The sequence below is a fragment of the Gopherus evgoodei genome, chromosome 8 (assembly GCF_007399415.2).
Source record: "Gopherus evgoodei ecotype Sinaloan lineage chromosome 8, rGopEvg1_v1.p, whole genome shotgun sequence".
Taxonomy (NCBI): domain Eukaryota; kingdom Metazoa; phylum Chordata; order Testudines; family Testudinidae; genus Gopherus; species Gopherus evgoodei.
This window is the reverse complement of record NC_044329.1, coordinates 22,881,447-22,904,783: the sequence shown is the minus strand read 5'-3', so window position 1 is coordinate 22,904,783 and position 23,337 is coordinate 22,881,447. Positions and strand designations below refer to the sequence as shown.

The 23,337-nt window shown below is 41.6% G+C and overlaps 1 protein-coding gene across 6 annotated transcripts in view; it reads right to left on the bottom strand.

The window, feature by feature from the left end:
* HTR4 (5-hydroxytryptamine receptor 4) overlaps window positions 1–23,337 on the bottom strand; it is a 230,268-nt gene that overhangs the window by 24,933 nt on the left and 181,998 nt on the right. Inside the window, exon 9 of one of the 6 annotated variants that reach the window (XM_030573401.1) lies at window positions 5,275–5,333. The exons of 4 other annotated variants lie outside the window; for them this stretch is intronic. Coding sequence is in view for 1 of the 2 variants with exons in the window: in XM_030573403.1 (XP_030429263.1) it covers window positions 5,324–5,333 (10 nt within the window). In the remaining variant the exon portion in view is untranslated. Of the gene's footprint in view, window positions 1–5,274; window positions 5,334–23,337 lie in introns of those variants that run through there. One more of the 6 variants, XM_030573403.1, reaches the window with a different exon arrangement.

Below are 23,337 nucleotides of genomic sequence, written 5' to 3'. Positions count from 1 at the left end.
TTAAGATACAGAGGAACCTAGACAAATTAGAGGATTGGGCCAAAAGAAATCTGATGAGGTTCAACAAGGACAAGTGCAGAGTCCTGCACTGAGGGCCAGGAGCACCACCAGCTTTTTTGGCGCCCTAGGCGGTGGAAGTTTCTGCCCCCAAAATGTTGCCCCTGACAGAAGCAGTGGAAGATCCCACCATCAAAATACTGCCGACGACCAGGGCGGCCAAAGATCAGGCTGCTGTGGCTGCCCAACCCCAAATATTAGCACCCTAGACAACCACCCAGGTCGCCTAATGGATTGCAATGGCCCTGCTTAGGGCAGAAGAATCCCATGACTGCTACAAACTAGGGACAGAATGGCTAAGCAGCAGTTCTGCAGAAAAGAACTGGCCAGTCTGGACCAGGGGGGAACCTAACTTGGAGTAATGGGGATGAAAAGAGCTCAGGGATATTTAAGATTATGAGCAGGATAAATTTCTCAGCAGTGACATCCATTAGCATAGGATATCAGGGTTGGAAGGGACCTTAGGAGGTCATCTAGTCCAAACCCCTGCTCAAAGCAGGACCAATCCCCAGCTAAATCATACCAGCCAGGGCTTTGTCAAGTCTGACCTTAAAAACCACTAAAGAAGGAGATTCCACCACCTCTCTAGGTAACCTGTTCCAGTGCTTCACCACCCTCCTAGTGAAAAAGTTTTTCCTAATGTCCAACCTAAATCTCCCCCCACTGCAACTTGAGACCATTACTCCTTGTTCTGTCATCTGGTACCACTGAGAACAGTCTAGATCCATTCTCTTTGGAACCCCCTTTCAGGTAGTTGAAAGCAGCTACCAAATCCTCCCCTCATTCTTCTCTTCTGCAGACTTAACAATTGCAGTTCCCTCAGCCTCTCCTCATAAGTCATGTGCTCCAGCCCTCTAATAATTTTTGTTGCCCTCTGCTGGACTCTTTCCAATTTTTCCACATCCTTCTTGTAGCGTGGGACCCAGAACTGGACACAGTACACCAGAGGAGGCCTCACCAATGTCAAATAGAGGGGAATGATCACATCCCTCAATCTGCTGGCAATGCCCCTGCTTATACAGCCCAAAATGCCGTTAGCCTTCTTGGCAATAAGGGCATACTGTTGACTCATATCCAGCTTCTCATCCACTGTAACCCTAGGTTCTGCACCCTCCTCAGGTGTTTATACCCTTCAGACCTTCACTCACACATGGCTATCACATGCCCCCATTTTCCATCTCAGGCTATTCCTGTCCACTTTAGCAATAAGTCATGGAACTTAGGGACTACGATCCTGGGTATGGCACAGAGAGATAGTAGAAAAAAGAGGATCCAGAGGATGAAGTCAATCAAGAGAAGGTGACTTTTCCTACTTCAGATATGCCAAAGCTCTTCCTTTCTGCAATGTCCTTTTTCTGTTATGATATTTAATGTGTTCATAGAAGTAAGGCAATCAGACCCTGCACTACTATTATGGCCCTGACATCACTAAAAGAAATACTAGTTTTCAGGGATCTAAAGCCATTTTATCATTATTCACACCAGGGAGAGTTGAAATGTTGGGGGGAAGGGGAAGAGGCCATCTAATCTACACACTACAGGATCCAAACCCATTCTCCTCCTCCTTTTACATTTACATTTCTCCCTCATTAGCATTAAATTTGGAGTTACATTGTCTACTATGATTACCTGTGCATTTAGTCTATAGTTCATTTTTGCACCATAATTAGCACAGCACACATAGCAGGTATGATAATTAGCAGAGTAATTAGGTCCTCAGTAGTGCTCAGCAATGTTAGAAATACACAGCATCCCATTATGAAGGAGTTATTGCTATCCACACATGTGGGATGGTTCACAGTAGGTTTCTTGTAACAAGATGTTTTAATTACTAAAATACAAGGAAGAACCAGGAAGAAAATTCAGATAGAAGACTATGAATGTTCTTCATAATAGGAGAGCTTGCAACTACCATCATTAGATCTTCTATCTGCTTGAAAAAAATATAGTCCATTTCTAAAAGCATGTAAGTGGTGACAAAAACAACTGATGTTGATTCCTCATGGAATGGAAACATTGCATTCCAAAATAGTTGGCTTCCCAGAGACTCAGACCATGAAGGCCAGTACTATGCCCACAGTGCCTGGAACTCTGGTTACTTAGGGCCCTGTCCAAGAAGACAGTTAAGCTTGAACTGTTTGGGAAATATTTTTTTTATTCTTGCAAAAAAAATGATAAAAACAAAAACTGATTTTTTTTATTCAAAAGTTTTTGGAGTTTCATAAAAAAATGAATTGTAAAAGTTTTTTTTTGACAGAAACAGAACATTTGTTTTGTTAAAATCAGACATTTCAGAGGAAATTTTCCATTTTGACACACACAAAAAATTGAGAAGTGTTTTGAATAAAAAATGTTGACCAGCTCTAGCCTAAGCATGGGCCTAACCTCAAATATAAATGAGACCCTTATAGAAGATGAGCCTAATATAGTGTTTCCCCCAATCCCCAAAGGGATGGTAGCCCAAGTGATCTCTCTTACCCTGTCTGGTCCCCTACCCCCATATACACATCCCTTTCCCTGATAGCTGATCCTCATCTTTAGCTTAGTTAAACATAATACCAAAATAAAACAATGAATAGGTATGTGTTTAGTGCCCAAGTTTTGACATATTGACCTTCCAGGGAGGATCCTCTCACCAGATTATTTCTCTCATTCATTCACTGGCAAGTTAATGGCAAACTGTGCACTAGCTGCCCTTCAAGGATGCAGTGGGGAGCAATAGGAAGTGACATAGGTGGCTAAATATTTGTCACTGTGTGCTGGGATGTAACATCCCCCCTGCCATTCATTTTCATATGATTCAGTGGCTAAGTCTAGACATGTTGTGTTAGATATATACACTCCCAAACATCCTGGTTTGATGGCCCCTTATCTGAATACAGCTCTCCCAATCCTCGTAACACTGCTCTAGAGCATCTCCTAGCAAGAAGCCCAGGCAGTTGCTATGTGTCAGTCTCACCACTTTTTCCCAACAAGGTCAGGGGGTTCACATAAACACACTTTTATTTGTGACACTAACCCAGGAAAAAAAATTGCCCCCAAATCTTTCTAGCAGGAGCTGGTTCTGGCTCCAAATACCATAGTGAAAAGAGCTCCCCCTCTTTAGAAAGTATCCAGTAGAGACCTGTTAATGTCACGCACAGACTACCTGAATCAGTCAGAACTGAAGGACTTCTCCTCAACTGGGGAGCAGTGAGAGAGACAGACTGAGGACAAGCTGCACGGGAGTGAGGGACAGCCAGTCGGGGGCTCCAAGGGAATGGACAGCACAGTCACAGAGCTCTGTTTATCCTCTGGGGGTCTGGTGAGAAAAAAGAGCAGTGGGGCAGGCCATTTTCAGATCCACTATTGCACATGTTGCCTGCAGACTGCAATTCACTCTGTAAGAGTCTTGGTTGCATTGGTCAGTGCATTGATTCTGGCCAGGGGATGAGGTAACTAGGCCCATTCAGAATGTCTGGCAACCAGCTGAGAGGAACACATACACCAACCCCCAACAAAGTCATCTCCCTTCCCTGCTCTGGCATGACCCTCTTTCTCCAGAAAGTCTCCTTTCCATACAGAAGTCAAAGGTTCCTGAAGTCCTTTCATTTAGCACCTGGAGCTCTGATGCCACAGCGTGCTCGGGGTGCTCGTGCTCGTGTGCTGAGCAGGGGTGAGCTGGGGGGGGCATGCCTCAGGGGCAGAGGGTGGGGGTTGGGTGCCTCAGGGTGGATGAGGGGAGCTGCTTTGGGGGGGGTACAAGGTAGAAGTTTTGCCTAGGACGCGAAACATCCTTACACTGGCCCTGAAAGTAGTAAATTAGGGCCAAAGCATGAGGTTTAACATTACCAGCAACTTTAAGTTGAGTGTCTGTTTAATATCCTGCAGTACACTTGTTTTGTAAATAATGCCCATTAGACAGTGCCTCCTTCTGCAGTTTAAATTATGGTGATTAGCTACGTAGCTATCTCAGGATCAAAGAAACACTGTGTGACCTCTGTTGAAGCAGGCAACATGATTATTATTTATTATAGGTTTCAATAGAATTTAATTCCCTGGGTTTAAAAAAAAAAGCTAGCCTTAAATATATATCAGGGTCGGCAACCTTTCAGAAGTGGTGTGCCGAGTCTTCATTTATTCACTCTAATTTAAGATTTTGCGTGCCAGTAATACATTTTAATGTTTTAAGAAGGTCTCTTTCTATAAGTCTATAATATATGACTAAACTATTGTTGTATGTAAAGTAAATAAGGTTTTTAAAATGTTTAAGAAGCTTCATTTAAAATTAAATTAAAATGCAGAACCCCCTGGACCGGTGGCTAGGACCCAGGCAGTGTGAGTGCCACTGAAAATCAGCTTGCATGCTGCCTTTGGCACGTGTGCCATAGGTTGCCTACCCCTGATATATATCTATATATCTATTCTCAGATCATTAGAAATGCACATGAAGAAATGTGTGCCCATTATCGCAACTGCATGTGCAAGCCAAGGTAATTGCTTGTGTAGCTAGACATCCAGCTGGTCACAGGAAATGACAGGGTTACCATTATTGCATTCACAGGTAAAGTGTTCATTTATATGCACATACACCTTTGCTACAAATCTGAGCCTTCACCAAAAAAGTAGAGGATACCCATATAATATATCTTCATTTAGAAACCATGGCTTCGTTTAAATTCTATTACTTTACTCTGCAGCTTGCACAGTAAAAGTTATTAAAGATGAGTACCTGCCAAATGAATGCATTTGGCATTGTCTAATGAGTTTTCACTCAAAACTATGCTTTGCTTTATGCTAAATGACAACATTTGAAAGGTTTCCTAAGCAAATTATTTAAAATGAAAAATGTACTGACCTGGGGCTCAGCGCTTATAGGACTGGGCCCCACTTAACAGACTAAGGACAAAATTCCCACTAACTTCAACGGAGCTAGGATTTCACCCTTACAGAGTAAACTGTTACAAGTGCAGCTGAAATCACCTGAGAATGAAGTGACTATTAGATTACTAAAGCGAAAGAGACAAGCTTCCAAATCTGTTAGGGCACAAATGTGTGGGGTGCTATATGTCAGAAGGCGTGTCACAGAGCCCCACAAACAGCAAAGCAAACAGCTGGGCATAGTTTGTAAGCTTCTTTCTGATGTCAGTGATTTACAACGAGGGAGCGAGTGCATGCACAGGAGAGTAGGTTTTTTCCGGAAACAGATGAATCTAGATCTAAACTGAGTGAGTTACCTGGTCATCAGGGACGGATGAAAGGACCAGGATGAGGATCATGCTGGAGCTCAGTAAATCCTGGAAGCAAGAGAAAATTGAAGGGCTCAACAGACTCAGGAAAAACAACACAGTGGAGTCTCATTGGATTCAAAGGCCAGATTCTAACAATTACCACAGTAGAAATTACTTGCTTAACTCAAAAGCAGCAGCTCCTGGATTCGCAGCCATCAGAAGTAGCAGAGAATGTGCTCCCTACATCAGCACTCTGCCCTAGGCAATCAGTGATTCTAGTCCTCTAAAGTGAATTCTATGGTTCTGTAGCAACACCACATGCAGAGAGGGAGAGAAGCAGAAAACTCTGCAACGGTGCTGATCAAACACAGGAGAAAAAAATTCCCCAATACTTCATAAATATTTAGTCTCTGATTGACTCAATCATAGTTAGCCCATTGGCATTCATAAAGCTTTAGAACTAGCCTGAATGATTCAGTCAAATACATATTTTCAGCCCTATTTAAGTAACATATCAGTTATATGAGTAATGTCCATATGACAGAGAACAACCCACTTGCAACTTGGGTACTGAAGTCTGAATACTGAATTTTAAGATCAAATAGTTAATGAATAATCCAGAGGATTGTCATTCATGTGCCTGTTATATTCATGGGATATTTTAAAATACCAAATAGATTCTCAATTAATAGTATTCTGTAAATACTTTAAGATGCAACAAATAAGCCCAAATTCACCAAATTTGCATTTGGCAAATTCTGTTTGATCAGCCCTACTTTGTAATAAATCAATAATCATTGTGAGGCAGAAGTGCAAATTTTTCTACAAAGAAAAAAGTAGTGTGAATTTAAGGACAAGATATAAATGCTTGAATAACATCTTTTTAAAATTAAAACTAGATTAGTAGTGTGGGTTTCATGTAAACTCTAAGGGGTGAATTTTCCCTTTGATCCATGCATGAAACTTCCATTTCGAAAAGCACTGTCAGGATAAAAATGATATATTTAAAAGAAATTCCTTATCAACCACATTGCTAGTAGCAATTTAGTTAAACCTAGACAATTTTTTAAAAAAAAATCTAATTGATTTTTCATCAGTTTATACTGTTTTTATTACTTATTATTTGCATTTCCTTCAGTCTGAGCAGTGAAACTGGATTAGTTAGTTTCACTTTCCGGGCCTGATCCTCAGCTGGTGTACATTAGCATAGTTCCATTGAAGACAAAGTTTCATCGACTGAGATCTGTCCTTCTGTTGTGGTCAAATTCCCTAACTGGAACTCGTGCTATTACAGACTTTGGGCTTCCAAATCGGTTAGAATAAAAACAAAGTGTTACCATTACAATAAAATATAATCCTGAAAACATTTCCAGAGGATTCACATTAGGCTTTGTAAAACCTGTGAAAAGACTACATTTTGGGACCTAGAACTTCCTGGTTGTATTCTTTTACCTTTCAATACTAAAGGGAGTTAGAAAAGTGCATTGAAAGGATACTTGACTTCACAGTTTGATTCCTAAAGTCCAAATAATTTTCCCTATGCCGTGCTTCTATGACGGTGATTCCTCTGTCCCCGCCAGTTAATGAATCACTCTGTCGCAGATGACTGCTTGGGACTTTACTGTGCTGTATGTTAATTGAAGACCTTGACCAAACCAATCAGAGTTTATTTTTTCTAAGTCTCAGAATAAGATTTATTGGACTATCCCAAAGCTCAGCATGCTCTGGTGTGAATGTGAACTTTAAAGCAATATTTGTATGTGTGAGTGCAAATGCAGGGTATTATAGCAATATAAATGTTGACATTTCATGACATCCTTTAGAGATGAAGTCTTTCTACATGTATGAGGATTGATCCAAGCAAGACAAAAACAGCAGCCTCCCCCCCTCCCCCACCCTCAGTGGCCTGTTGGTTTATGTGTCATTTTATAATTTCAAGTTAACAAGAAACCAAATAAGGTAGAATTGCTTCAGGAAGCAATATCCTGTTCTTCGATTTTCTTAGGGTTTCTGTATTTTCTGCCTCAGAGCGAAGACAATCCTCTCTCTAAGCCTGGTCTACACCTAAAATTTAGGTGAACCTAGCTACATCACTCAGGAATGTAAAAAATGTTGCTCCCTGGACAATGTAGTTAAGTTGATCTGACCCAAATGTAGATGTGGCTATGTCAATGGAAAAATCATTCTGTTGACCTAGCTACTGCCTCTCAGAGAGGTGGATTAACTACAGTAACAGAAGAACCCTTTCCATTGATTTAGGAAGTGTCTATACTACAGCGCTGCAGCAACACAGCCGTACTGCTGTAGAATAGACATGCCTTCATTCCCTGTCTTAGTCGGACAGCTTAATGATTCTCCCATTGCTTACAGAACCTTGCTCAGATTTAGCTTTGGCTCTATTCTGAGACAGCAAGAAACAATAATCAATGACAGTCAAAACAGAACTTTGCAATTTAGCTCAGTGGTCTCAAATCTAAGTGATCTGAGACCTTTGAGGGCAACCAGCTGTCTGTTATTTGGAGAGACAGACCTTACTTTATGCTTACTGTTCCCTGTTCTAGGTCAAGCCAATACCAGATGAACTTTGCCCCTTATTTTAGAACTAACCATTCAAAGGATCATAAAAAAATGAAAAAAACATTATGAGGTGCAGCCCCTTTTTTATCGGTACAATACATAGCACAATGTGACCCTGTTTCTTGAGTGGGGTTCCTAGGTATGACAGTAAAATGCATTCTAAGATTTTTGCTATTCTTTTCATACACTTATCTCTTATTATCTTGTAGATACTCATCCTAAGTCCTCTGCTTACAGATCCAGTCCTTGGCCTTGTTCTATGTTTGAAAAGTGCCTAGCACAATGGGGTTGTGATCCATAGCTAGGGATCCTGGGCACTACGTTTATTCAAATAAATAAATGATGATGATGGTGGTGATGATTATGATGATGATGATCTGGGAAAATTGAAGAGACACCCATTCTCTCTAAACACGAAGTGATTCATTCTAGAGCAAAGATCTCCCTTTCTGCAAACTGTGTGTGGTTTATTCTGGAGTACAGAGGCAAGGTGTAAAACTCATTTCCTTGAACCAACACACAATGGCCCTCATCAAGTCTTGAAGCCTTTGTTTGTGTCCAGTGTATTATCAGTTGCTATTTATGAACATCCAAATCTAAATATTTACATCTGAATTCATGAGCAGAATTTAGTTTACATCTGAACTCTCATATTTTAGAATGGAATAAAGGATAGGTCCTTGGGTACCTAGCTATGAGATGTGATCAAGTTTATGCAGACAATTAAATGAAACCTACCCGAATGTCCCCCAGGATGTAGACAGCATCAGCACTCAGCTCTCAATTTAAATTTTCTAATTTTAAAGCATAACATTATAACATAGACAGCCTTGACTTTCTGCAATTGTCATTCACGATAAAGGACGATGATGGGGGAACATGAGAACAGTAAACAAAATGTGTGTGGGATCTGACCATCAAGAAGGGAGAGGAATTATTTAGAGAGACCATGAAGGTAGAATTAGGAGTAATGGAATTAAAATTAGGAGGAGAAAATGTAAAGTGAATATTAGTTTGGGGAGTAAATTCCCCAGGGGAATAGTGGAAGCGTCATCATTTTGGACACTAAAAAAAATGTATAAAGGGGAACAACCTACATTGGCACTGAGCTGCAGTGGGAGACCTAACTGGCCTTTCCAACTTTAATTTCTAGGATTCTTTGAACTAACAAAATAGGAGGGTCCAGATCATCAGCTGATGTGAATTGGCCTAGCTCCTTTGAAATCAGTTGGTGTAAACTGGCAAGAAGACTAGAGATCTTTTGGAGATGTTGAGAGACAGCGGGCTGACAGAGAAGGAAAATTCATTATATCCCTTTATGTTCTTGGCTTCCAGCATTGCAAATAAATGAAAACAGGGGTTGGTGGGTCTTTCACCTTAACATGGCAGAGGGGACCAGGCAATTAAAATGTTCTACATCTAGTAAACTATATTTAAAATAACATGAAGGTGGAATGACAAGGAAGAAGAGAAGACTGTACGTTCACTGTAAATACTAATGCTCTCTCCTCCTTAGATCCCATGTGTGCAGAAAGAAAAGGCACAACAATGTGAGGGGTGGGGAGAGAGTTTGGGGCATTAGTTTTCCTGTCCTGGCATCAATCAAGTACAAACTCTAAAATTCTTTGTCCTGAATTTCCTGTATCTTCTAGAGAATCCCTAGCTGAATCCTCACCACGTCAGACTGACCCTGAGCTTGTAGCCAAACTTACACCCTTCCTGGGGTCTGACTTTATGATGTTTCTCAGGCCATGGCTACACTAGAGAGTTGCAGCGCTGGTGAGGGGGTTACAGCGCTGCAACTTAGGATGTGGCCACACTTGCAAAGCACGGCCAGCACTGCAACTCCCTGGTTGCAGCGCTGGTTGTACACCCGGTTGAGCCTCGGGTGTAGCGATTCCAGCGCTGGTGATCCAGCGCTGGTCAGCAAGTGTGGACCCCACCAGCGCTTTTATGACCTCCAGGGTATAAGGAGGTATCCCAGAATTCCTGTCCACAACAAACCAGAAGAAAGGGAGAGCTCGGAGTCCAGCCAAACTGCTTATTTAAAAAACAAACACAGCTCCTGTTTGCTGAGCGAGCGGAGGCAGGCAGGGGAATTACTTTGGAATGTTCACAGCTGTTTGCTTGAAGAGAGAAACAGCACACTCACACGGCAGAGGGGGAGGGGGAAGTCCATGTTGATCAGATGCTTATCTGGTCTGACGGCTATTTAGGAGTGCATAATTTGCATTTAGTGAATGAGAGAGGGGTGGGGGAAGGGGGTCAGAACTTTAAAAATGATTGAAGGTAGGCACTGTGTGTCTTCCAGTCCTTAGAACTTACAAGGAAGGGAGCTGAGAACAGTGTCAACTCCAAAAATCCATTCTGTCTGTCTCCTCCACGCTCCCTGTCACATTCCACCCCACCCCCCTCTTTTGAAAAGCACATTGCAGCCACTTGAATGCTGGGATAGCTGCCCACAATGCACCACTCCCAAAAGCGTTGCAAATGCTGCAAATGTGGCCACACTGCAGCGCCGGTAGCTGTCAGTGTGGCCACACTGCAGCGCTGGCCCTACACAGCTGTAACTACCAGCGCTGCAGAACTGTAAGTGTAGCCATCGCCTCAGTAACATTCACACACCATAACATCTGTCTAAACTTCTTCCCTGAGCCTGGCTGTTCCTAAAGGAATCTACTCTAGCTCCTTTATTCTCCCTCTTGTCAAAACAGACAACTCCCACCTCCTTTGTATTGTGGTGGGAGCTAATTAGAACCACCAGCCAACATGATTCATCACTAAGTACTTTGCATCTTAATAGAAGGTCTTAGATCCTGAGTCTAGAGTGAATCAGTAGAAGAACTCCACTTTCCTACAGAGGCTCAGGTAGGTCACCCAACCTCCTATAAATCACATACTTTTCAGTGCAAAGTTAAAACATCTCTGTTCACAGTTAGGAGAGGGAAATATAAACTTCTTTAAGGATCAATTACACACAAATTTCAAACAGTTCTTTGGGTCAGAAGAAGCCATGAGTACAGCATCTAGCCTGTTTCCTTATACCGTTGTAAGGTCATTTAATTATCCCAGACTTCACTGATTGGTCCAAACTTCATTATCTCCAAAGGTAGTTATTCCACCACTTCCTTTGGAAGATTATCCTACTTCCAAATAATTCTTACAATTACACAGATTTCCCTAACGGTGCAGAAGGGCCCAGTCCATTCTCCCTGAAAAGTGGGCCTTACTTTGAAAGAGAAATTGGAAATCAGATTTGCACCTAAGTATCTAGTGCATTCTAAGAATGATTTGACTGCAAACTACACAAGAACCTCTTCCAGTTTCAGTCGGACTCAACTATACTCATCTCTGATACCATCAAAAGGCAGTTCAGTTGTCAAAATTAAAAACTTCTTAAATGTTTAAGATAATTCAATCATTTTATACTGATGTATTAAGCAGTGACAATGAATACAGGCACAGAATCTCAATTGTTTCCAAGCCAAACGAGTTTTAGTGCATTCCATTATTTTAAATCACTATACAAGGTGTTAGACTAGTGAGCAACAACAGTTGCAAAAGTGTGAGTTTAGCGACTAAAACTAAGTATTAGACTGCCAGTAAGAAATCAGGAACTGCGAGCCTTGGAGCATGCCATGCAGATGTGAAAACAATACATTACTGAGAGAAGTCAGTCTGACCACTACAAGGATGATCGGTTTCATCAGTCCAGAAGGAAACCACCATTAGTAAGGCAACACGGTCCTGGTAGATAGATAAAATATGGAGATTATCTTTCCATACATATTCTATATATACACATTATGTCTGCAAAATCAGAAGCTCAGAAAGAAGCATAATATTAAATCCAGCAAATAAATTGATCATAGAATCATAGAATATCAGGATTAGAAGGGACCTCAGGAGGTCATCTAATCCAACCCCCTCCTCAAAGCAGGACAAATTCCCAACTAAATCATGGGATTTAAAATTATGATGGCATAATTATCTTTGCTGCACCAAGAAGGAGAAGCACTGTTTGTTCTCAGCATGTTCCAGGAATGTTTTAGACCCTGATCCAGCAAAGCACATTTCAGCACATGCTCAACTGTAAGAGTTGGAACATTCGCTTTAATGGCATTACTCACATGCTTTAAGTTAAGCACGTTTATGTGCTTTGCTAGGTCTGGGCCTTCGCCATTATGGGCCTGATCTGGCAAAGAGTTGAGAGCCTCCTTGGAGATGCTCATCACTCTTAACTCCCATTCACTTCAACAGGAGTTGAAGTTGCTCCACACCTACTAGGAGGGATTGCTATACAAATATTACAAGGCCATCTCAGAGTTACACTCCAGGCTTCCTATTGTTACTGGCCACTTATAACAAAATACTCTCCAGGATTTAATCATAGATTATTAGAGTTGGAAGGGACCTCAGGAAATCATCTAGTCCAACCCCCTGCTCAAAGCAGGACCAATCCCCAAATGGCCCCTTCAAAGATTGAACTCACAACGCTGGGTTTAGCAGCCCAGTGCTCAAACCACTGAGCTATCCCTCCCCTGTTTTACAGTCATCATCTTCTTACTGTAAACACTTCACACAGTTTAACGTCACCCAAGTATTTTAAGACCAGCTGACAATAAACATAACACCAGCTCTTACTAGTTGTGTTTATGTGATGAACAGACAGTTGTCTGTGCACATTAGATTTCACACAGATTTGCACATTTGAAAGTATGTGGGGGAAAAAACCTACAAAGAGCAAAAGCAATTCACTACTAGGCTGTATAGTCTAGTGCCTAGAGCACTGGATTGGGACTTAGAAGACCTGGGTTCTATTGATTACTCTGCTATGGGCCTCCTGGGTCACTTTGGGCAAAGTCACTTCACCAGTCTGTGTCTAAGGTTCCCCATCTATAAAATGGAGATAATAATACTGACCTTCTTTGTAAAGCACTTTGAAATCTACTGGTGAAAATACGAGCTAGGAAAAAGGCTCTGATTCTTCTAAGTGCCAAGCATCTCCTGTGAGATGCAGTGTGCTCTCAGGACTTGAACACAATGAAGAGCAGCTGGTTGTTTATGAATCCTGGATTAAATAAACCTTTCTTTGGCATACACTTTTTCTTTCCATTTTTGTAAAATTTAGCTCCAATTCTGCATGTCAGATTTGACCAGGAGCAATGTTTTGTGGTGGTGGCATTTCTGAGTGGGGCAAGAGACAAATTTCAACTCCCGTCCTTCTAAAATAAGAAACACCGACAATTATTATAATTGCCTGTCATATCTGAATGCTCCAAGTTGCACTAGCTATTTCCAATCACTGAGCAGCATTAGTGGCCCCTCATGAGTAATCATTCTATTATGCAGATGAATGTATTGCTTTTAAACTAAAAGATGAGACAAATCATGGACCCAATTGATCTATGTGCTGACATCAAGCATGGTTTAGAAAGAAAAACTTATTTATATTTTGGGAGCTCTTCATCTCTCCTTCCATCTTCTCTATAGCCAAGCTCTTAACATGTAACTGCTCAGTAGACGTGTTTTAATATTTGCTTATCAAATCACAGAGATTTATTGGAACACTGCAAGTACCAACTCTAGCACATGCAGGCAGGACTGAATTTCCTGCTAAAAGCCTCAGATCAGATACAACAAAATAACAACATACAAGACAGTCACTTATTACTAAGTTAAAGATACAGTACTATCTACTGAGGGAGGACCTGTCTGCACTGATCATTACAATATCTGTAGTTCACCAAGAATGTAGTTGTATTCTGGGGCAAAACACAGTTCATTGAATAAACTTATTTCATGAGGCTGCTTTTCTAGTGTTACTGAACAGCATGTTCCTGATATATAAGTAATGAATTCAGTGTGTCACAGCTGCTTCTCCTAGCCAATAAAAGCACTCCTTAGTTTTGTCTTCTGTAGTTGTAAATCATTTTGCCTAATTAATCCTAATTAATGACTGTAGGCAATTTCTCGAGCTCAGTTATCTGTTTCTTTAATTACAGTAACATATTGTACTGTGTCCTCTGTTTGACAGGATGTTCTGCACAAGAGTTTCACCCAGGATGTTCTGTACAATAGTTTCATCCAGCAAATAAAAGGGTTAATTAGTTCTCAGAATAAACACAGAGTCTAAATTAGAGTCTAAATCAGCTACTGTGTTCATATTAGCCAGAAGTGCTTGGACTCATTCATCATTAGCGATAATTATTGTTATTACTTATCCAGTATCGAAATATACTGCCTAGCATTATGGGGCCTTGATTCCTCTAGGCTCCATTGCAATATTAATAGTAATAATAACAATAAAAATTAATAAATGTTATTTATGGACAATCTTAAATGATATGGATGATCACAATAGGAGATACAGAGATTGATGATGTCCAGAAAAGTTTGGTGCTGATATAAAGCTATGGGTTGGCTTGGCTAAATGTGCATTGGCAACTGTAAAGAGGGGTAGACTGGTACAGTCAGAGGGCATATAAGCTAACAGAGGTACTATCCAAGATATTTCTCAGCATGGCCCCTACAGATTCCTTGGGATAACAGAACTATTAGAGTTACAACATAAGAAGTCAAAGAAGAAGTGAGGAAAGAATATTACAGACTAACAAGAACTACTCTAAAGACAAAACTCAACTTGAATAATTTGATCTGAACATTAATACATGGGGGATACTGGTAGTACACTACATCGCTGGAATGATCAAGTGAAATCAAAAGGAGAAGAAAAAAACTTGATATCCAAACAAGAAAGATCCTGGTGATGCGTAATGTCATGGATTTCATTCAAGACATGGACAGGATGTACCTCCAATAATGAGATGAAGGAAAAGTTTTGATTTCTGTGGAGGAAGCAACTGACAGTGAATAATATAACATCAACATATATGAGGATTCAGCCAAAGTAAAAGATTATCTGGTTGCAATAACAAGCAATGGCTAAGTGTGATCCCAGCCCCAGAAAGCATCAAAGAAAAGAGATGCAAACTGCCAAAGAAAGATTCAAAAGATTTACTCAGAAATCACTGTACAGGCAGTGGTGGAGACCCCGCACATTCATTAGTGACTGAAGATTAACAGATTTAGAGATTGTAGAAAGAGACCTCAAAAGAAAAGTGGAGAGTCTCATGAGTGTACCAGAGCAGTCCTTAAGGCTTAATTATGTTCAAAACAAAACTGACTGACAGAACTGTCCCCTGAACTGCAGAACTGAAAAGGAAGAGACCATGGAGCATGTATTGAGCACCTGCAGGTGCCTGGCTGGCAGAAATACATAATTAAGTTGCCAAGTGTCTGCATTGGAGTCTCTGTGGCAAGCATGTATTTAAACAAACCATGCAGTATTATGACCATCAAACTGAAAGCGCTCTAGAGAATGAAAGAGGTTATGATTTTACAGGATCTGGCAACTGTCAAAGACCAAATGGGGCAGGCAGACAGACTAGACATAGTTGTAGGAAAGAAGTCAAAGAAGATCATGCTGATTGACATTGCCAGCTCAACAACATGTCAGGAGTGCAAGACATCACAATGCAGGATCTGCAGGAGACAGCACTCTGAGGCACTTTTAAAGAAAGTCAAAGGAAAAAAAAGGGCATTTGAGCACCTCAAATGCAGGAATTTTGCAGATAGTTTAACAGAACTCCTGACTAAAACCTACAGAGTTGGTTCAAAGTCAGGATTTACTGGGGACTCATGGGGATAAATTTTAAATGTTTAAAGATCCTGTATGTTGTGAAGGCTAGTTATTAAAAACTCCGTACGATGTAATTTTGAAAGATAATAATAATAAATGCATATGGTGTTGGTCAGATAAAACACGTGGCCCCTGCCCATAAGCTTATAATCTAAGGCTCCTATCCTCAAAATCTTCACTCAGGCAAACAGCCTCATCCCTGCCTTCCTCAGCCACATTATGACAGTGAGTCTGACTCTTCATTCAATAACACCGATGCAAAAATGGACTAAGCCCCTCAACCTCGACTGTGTTCCATCAGTGTAAAGCTGGTGTAAGATCAGAATCAGCCCCACTGTGCCACTGTCACTGGCAGGTGATCAGTTCAGCATCACTGCAGGAAAGGAGATCCTCTCCCCGGTGGACTGCCAGTTCTAACACTGCTGGAATGACATGAAATCAGCAAACTTGATAACCTGACCTATTAAAAAAAAAAAGCACTGATATTTCCCCAGGCGGATGTTCAGACATCTGTCCTGTGCAAAAAGAAATAGTTGCTGGTGATTTTTCTGTGGATAGTTGCTATTTGTTTGTGTTTTTTTAAAAAGCCCTTGCTGATTACTTGTATTAGGACAGTCATGAGATGAGTGACCAGGAAAGAAAAGTGAGTCAGCAAAAATGAACAAACCAACAAAATCCTTGCACAAGGACTGGTCTAAGCCAAGGCAGCATCACATCTGTTAGCCCACAAAACAAAAGGATCCATATACATGACCTACAGCCTCTGTGGAACTGGGGGAGTCTGGTTTTGATATCACTGAACAGCAAGACTGAGCTTCATTGCCAGCAGCCATGGGAATAAATCCAGAGAAGGTGTGAATTAAAAAACCACAAACCAAATACAAGTATTGTCCCTGTGATAGAGCTCCCATGTGATGTTTGCTCCAGTGCTCTTGCTTTTATCTGAGCTAGAATCTCTATGGACAGAAAGCCAGCGCAGAGCAATGTTACTGACACACAGGCAGCTTATAGATCAGCAATCTAAAATCCTAATTAGTGCTTAATAACAGATGACACAGAACTGAATCAGGATTTATGTCTCAATGTGTTTGCTAGAAAAAAGACATTTTGGTATGCGAAGGCCATTACTTAACACTCTTCCATCCTGAAAGGTACTAAAGGTGGTTCACTGCCCCACTCCAAGGGAAGTCAGTGTAAAGAGATTTACACTGGTTTAGCCAGGGGTGGATTCTGGGTCAATGAGACAAACCACTTCACTCCTTTTCTACACATGAACTCTCTCTTACAACATTCACTTATTAGCTTTGCTCTCCTGAACTGCCACCATTTAGAGAGTCAGAGCTGGTGGTTGCCCAGAACATACCTGAACAGAGAAATATGAGATTTCCTTCCTCTTCATTTCCTCTGCTTTGTTGGATCTTTTAGTTTGGTATACAACAGGGATAAAGTTCCTGGCATTGGAAATTCAGCTTTGTGTTGCCAATTATTCTCTTGTACAGAAAGTATTAATCCTTAACCAAATGATGCAGTCCCTACCCTCACAGTAGCCCAACCCACTCACTACTTCACAGGTGTAACTCCAAAGGGGATATATCCTACCACAACCTGTCATTATTTTGTTGTCTATCTCGTCATGACTGCAGGTCTCATGCATTCTCTCACCATACAACTAGAGCTAGGCAAAATGTTTCAGATAAATATTTTATTCATGGAAAAATGCAGTTTTGAGTCAACCAGAACTAGTTGCAAATTTGTGTTGATTTTGGCAAACAGTTTTGGCAAAAAATTGTTTTTAAATTTCAAAAAAGTCAAAGTGTTTTGTTTCAATATTTTCAAAATGAAACAATTTCATTTTTCATTTCAAAATGATGTTTCATTTCAAAAAAGTCAGTGTGTTTTGTTTTTTTCATTTCAAAATGATGTTTCATTCTGAAATTTGCCTAAATTTAATTCTTGGCTCTTTCCTCCTCTCCGCCCTCCAAAACAAACAAACAAACAAACCCATTTCATTTAGGGTAGATCTTAACTTCTCAGAAGTTTGGTTGGGTTCAGGTACAAGGTTTTGGTTTGTACCCATCTCCAGTAACAGACATAATGTTAGGATATAACTGCATTTTAAATCAGTTTCACACACATACAACACCATAACTATGCAGTTGTGGCCACATCTGTCCCAGGATATTAGACAGACATGGTGGGTGAGGTAATAACTTTTCTTGGACCAACTTCTGTTGGCGAGAGAGACAGATCTCTTCCTAAGCGTCACAGCTAAATCTAAGATCCACTTTCAAAAGACAAGTCTGGAAGCTTAAATTCAAAGCTTTGCTAGATGCTAGAAATTAGGGTCTTAATAAAGACACTAGATTTATGGCTTATAACAATCTGTAACTGTTGACTCCCCTTTTTTGTCCTATGACTACAGGTGTGTTAATGGGTCACTTCACCTTGAATGGTCCCTTAGAATATGCGCTATTTATGCTAAACTATCTGTTCCATCTTGACTTGCTGACATGCTCTAAGGACAGTTCTACACTTAAAACGCTGCAGTCGCGCAGCTGCACCAGTACACTGAGCCACTGCAGTGCTTCAGTGAAGACACTACCTACACTGACTGGCAGGAGAGCTTCTCCTATCAATGTGGATAATCCACCTCTGTGAGAGGCAGTAGCTATGTCAACAGGGGAAGCTCTCCTGTTGGCATAGCACTGTCTACTCTGGGGGTTAGGTCGGTTTAACTGCATCGCTTAGGGGTGTGTATCTTTTATACCCCTGAGCGATGTTGTTATAGTGACCTAATCTCCTAGCATAGACCTGGCCTTAGCACCTTTTCCAGGCCTGAAGAAGAGCTCTGTGCAGCTTGAAACATTGCCTTTCTCACCAGCAGAAGTTGGTTTGATAAAAGATATTACCTCATCTGCTCCCCCTTGTCTCTCTAAAACTATAAGTAGACAGAGCCAAAGCATCATTACAGGAAACAAGCTCTGCTGCGGATTGTATGAGAGGTTCCTATTCATTGATGAAAACTTGGCTTCTGTTTTCACAATATTTACTCTGTGCCAACACATTCATTCTCCTGTCACAGGTTTTAAAAATCTCTGTATGGTTCCCTTTTTTCAATTATAGAGCTCTGTTATCATGTTCTTCTGACTTTACTACACAATGTATTACTGCTATCTATTCACCAATAAAAATGTAAGAAAGCACATTATGGATTGTATTGAAAATCAGACTAATCTATAGCCACAGAAACCTGATTGTTTAAGAAGAGCTCTCTCTCTCTCTCTCTCTCTCTCTCTCTCTCTCTCTCTCTCTCTCTCTCACACACACACACACACACACACACACAGAGGAATATACTGTACCATAAAAATAAGTTGTTGTGGTAAAGAAAATGCGCACAATGGGATTGATTTGCCATCAAACATCTTCATGGACTTGCTGCTGCTTCTTGCATTGATCAAAGAGGTTTGGCTTCACAATGAACCTCTAGGAATGCAGGACACTTGCTTTTTGCAGGTTAGAGGACAGATGAGAAGATCCTTGGAGATTCAAGAATGAATACTGTGGAGGGGGAATCCCTCTAAAGCAGCATGATGTTCACTCACACGTCAGGATTTGACTTCATTTGGGGAGAAAATCCAGCTGGCCCATAGCCCTTACAAGCATAAATGCTGATTCTCCAGTACATATGGCAGTACCATTCAAAGAGCTATGACAATGATACTGTTTATAGCTCTGAAAATGGCGCTGCCATCTGCACCATGCATGCAGCGGTTCTGCTCACCAGGAAGCGAGGGTTCTGTAGAGGGACAAGTTCTTGGACCTGCTGTTTTATTATGCTAAAGGGTGGCTATGGCACAATGCAACCGGTGGAAACTGGAATGAAACAAAAACACCCTCTATTCTGTGAGAAAAATCACCCTTCCAAGCTCCTGTTCTGGTTGTCTGGAGAAAGGAATGATTGGGTGACACAAATTGCACATTCTTTTAGAGTTAACACTAGAGCTGGCACTGAGAATAGGACTGGCATTTTTCCTCTTCCTTCCATGCAGCTTCAAGGTACTGTGTGGATGTGTGCTCCACTCTACTTCGTTGACTAGCGTGGTTAGTCAATGCTGCACAATATTTGGACATTAATTCACACCCCCACACAAAAGCATTCCTGTGAAACTTCATACAGTGTGCCACCCACAATAATACCTACTGAATAAATCATCAGGCACAATTTTTCCAATTAATCCCATTGGGCTGCTTGTGATGAAGTGTGACTAATTGTTATTGTACTTTTGAGCAGGAAGCCAGGGCTCAGCTGTATTATTTGCAGTTGGTCCTCAGTAGCATCCATTAGATCTGAAGTCTTTCTTGATGATACTGTTTGGAGAATGGTACATGCATTTGTGTATCTGTTACCAAAGCAACTTCTGATCTGGAGCAATTGCTGTGGGATGGGGAGCTATAGCAAATACGAGAGTGCATCTCTCCCACACTAAAGAGCTCTTGAAAGTGGGGAAAGAGACAACACCAAAGTGGGAGCTTTAATTCATCTAGGGCAGTGGCATCTAACCTGCAGCCTTCAAGGGTGACTTTGGTAAGGAGGAAGTTTGTATTGGATTATGGTGTGAGTTACAAATACCTTTTCTGCTCCGTGCCCTTTGATTCTTAGCCAGAAGTATTTGAAACCTCCTTATCACTGTGGGGAGAAGGTGGGGGCTCTCCTGCCAAGGCATGCAAATCCCAGCAAGACAGGAGCTTGACTGGCTCTGCCTGAGCTTCAGGGAATACTTAGGAAATGATGACTCCTCTCCCCAGTGCTGCCTTACCCAAGGAGAGGGGGAAAGGGAGAAGATGCAAAACAGCCACCAGTTCTCACGGGTGCCAGGTTTATATAATTTTTGACGGTGCCCCAGAATGGGTCCAAGCAGAGCTGTCCTGTCCATAGGATGGACCGGGGCAACAGCCCTGGGCCCCACTCTTCAGAGGGACATGGGATCCAGGGCAGCCTGGGGTGTTAGTGTGGGGCCCCCTAAAGTGCAGTAAGCCCAAACATTGGTGGAGCTGGGCCCACGTTCCTAAATATTGGTGGAGCATGGGCATCACGGGCCCATATAACTCTCAGCCTATGCCAGTTCTAGTCTTTGAGTCTCTTCCCCCAGCCTAGGTTCGACCAGCTGATATAACTTGTGCCAGCTGGCAATGGTTTCCAAGGATTCATATCCTAACTGGGGGATAACTAGAGCATCGTGTATCCTGCCCCTTCCAACTCCCTGACATGTCTCTGTGCTTGGACTGATAGGAGGGAGGGAGGAGTAGAGGCTGGCTATGCTGGCTCTGTGCTCACTGGACACTCTCCATGCAAGAGAATCCCCAGCACATAATTTGTTGGGTGGTTTCTGCTCCTGGTGCGCTCCCAAGTGGCAGCAAGGATGCAGAACAGGGCAGAGAATCTACCTGTAGTACTGTATTTAACCCTCAGGCTAAAAAAGGATCTCAAGTGTGATTCTGGTACACCCCGAATATTTGCAAATCCCACTGAAGCCAGAAGGAGGGGTTCAGGATCAGGCCTTTAGTTAATTACATCTACATTCTCCCAGGGTTATATATGTAGGCTACACAGACAAAGACATTCACTACAAGGTACATATTCACCTTAAGTTTCATAAGCCGCAATGCATACGTTAGTAACTCTGATTTTAAAGCAAGATTAAAGCAATGGCTAAAATTTATTTTAGGAAGCACATATACCTTTCAGAAATACAAACTACTTCAGTTTCCACTGACAGAACAATTTAAAATGCATTAAAGAATGACCCCAAGTTGGGGGGGGGAAGGGCTCTGCGTGGGTTTGAACATGAATTTCTGACTAACATTAATTGCATCCTTAGTTTAAAGACTTGGGAACACTTTTTAGTTCCATGGTAGATTCAGGGAATATTCTCAAGCAGGGTACAGTACTTTCTGTATAAATACTGCACTGCATTTATCCTTTCAGACTCCTGGCTCTGTCAGACAGTGATTCTGTTCTCTCTGTGATATTTCAAGGAGTGTGCATCCACCTATAGCACTATATAATAAAGTTTACGGGGGACAGACCTGTTACAGCCCCTCTGTTCTGCTCTGGCTATGCAGAGTCATAAAGCTGCCTGAACCAGCTAGTTGGAGATTTTCCTGGTGCAGGACAATCCCCAGATGGATTCACTCTCTCTTGCAGGTCCTAGTGCAGGCAGTGCACTGTTCTTAGAGCATAGATGTTTTAGGGATAGCCCAGGGTTGAAGATCCTCAAACAACTTACAGCCAGGGTCTGATTCTTGACTCACACCTGTTTTACAGTGGTGTATCTGCACTGGCTTTACTGGAGTTAATCCTGGGTTAGACCAGTTTAACTCAGGGGAGACTCCACCCCACTGTGTCTGTTTCAGCTATTTACAAGGATGCAGTGTAGCTGTTTAGAAAAAAAATCTGACCTACCTTAATTTTTTCCTATACTTTTTTCTTAATTTCAACTCATGCTCAATGAAAAATTAAATTAGTTAAAACTGCCCTTCTTCAGTCTGAGACAGAAAGTAGTATGTGTACATTCCTTCAAGCAGTTAACTAACCAACCCTTTTCTCAGTGCTATGTACACACCTCCATCAATAAAACTGGTGGCACAGAGAGAGAAGTGAACGTTTATCCCTACACATGCATGGTTACAGATAAACACATGTATTCATATACACCTTTGCCAAATCCTCACCGCTCGCAGACCCATTTAGACCCAAGCAGGATTACTTTCACAAACAACCACTCGTACCCATGGACTCACAATCGTTTACACACAGACATACATACATAAATGTAATTTGGTGGAGCATTTGGGTCTCCCAGTTTCTTTTCCTTTCTGGGATTTTTGCTGCTTTTTTGCTGGTTCTGACTGATTAATTTCTAGCAGAATTATTTGTGTCCAACCAGTGACCCAAAATAGGCTTCACCAATTTGCACCAAAAATCCCATCACGACTGGGCTGAAAGTTGCCTTCGTAACTTCCAGCCACAGCCTTCATCCTATCTGCACAGTATATTTTGGCTTGACAAACTTCTAATTATTTCCCACCAGGGACCCTAAACCCAAGACACCTGTTTTCCTGGTCACAACAAACTGCGACTGAGCAGGCTCTATAAAATGCCATGCAGCCAAAAAAAAAGAAGAGCCACATCTCCCCTCCCCTCATCACCTTCCCCACTGCCACCTTTCCAGCCTGTCACAGTTAATCAGTTCATCATAACTAGATATCTCAGAACAGTTAATTCCCTTCTGGATGAATCACTTGGTTTGGAGATTGCCATGGCAACGTAAACATTTTTCTGTGTCGGGGCCTAATCAAAGTGATGACTTTGAACTCGCTGACAAATCAGGGCTGGTTTTGACAACAGCAAATTGTGAAATATGCTTCTGCTTTAACTTCAGTTGTCACAGTGCCATTATCAAAAGAGCATCCCAGCACAGGAACCTGCTTAGCTGATGAAGCCATTGGGCCAGATCCTCAGTTTTGTAAACAGATGCAGCTCTACAGAAGTCAAAGGGTTTATGCTGATTTTGCACCAGCTGAGGATCTGGCCCATATAAGTTCCTTTCTTTTCTCTGAAGCCTTCCTCCCAGCCACCTTCCCTCTTGCAAGACTTTGGCCCTGATTCTCCCTGCCCTGTCTGTAACCATTTATACTAAAACTAAGAGGATGTAAAAAAGCTACCAAACCCCAATGGTAGTGTTTTGGACCTACTTAGCACAGGAGTAAATGACTTCACACGGCAGT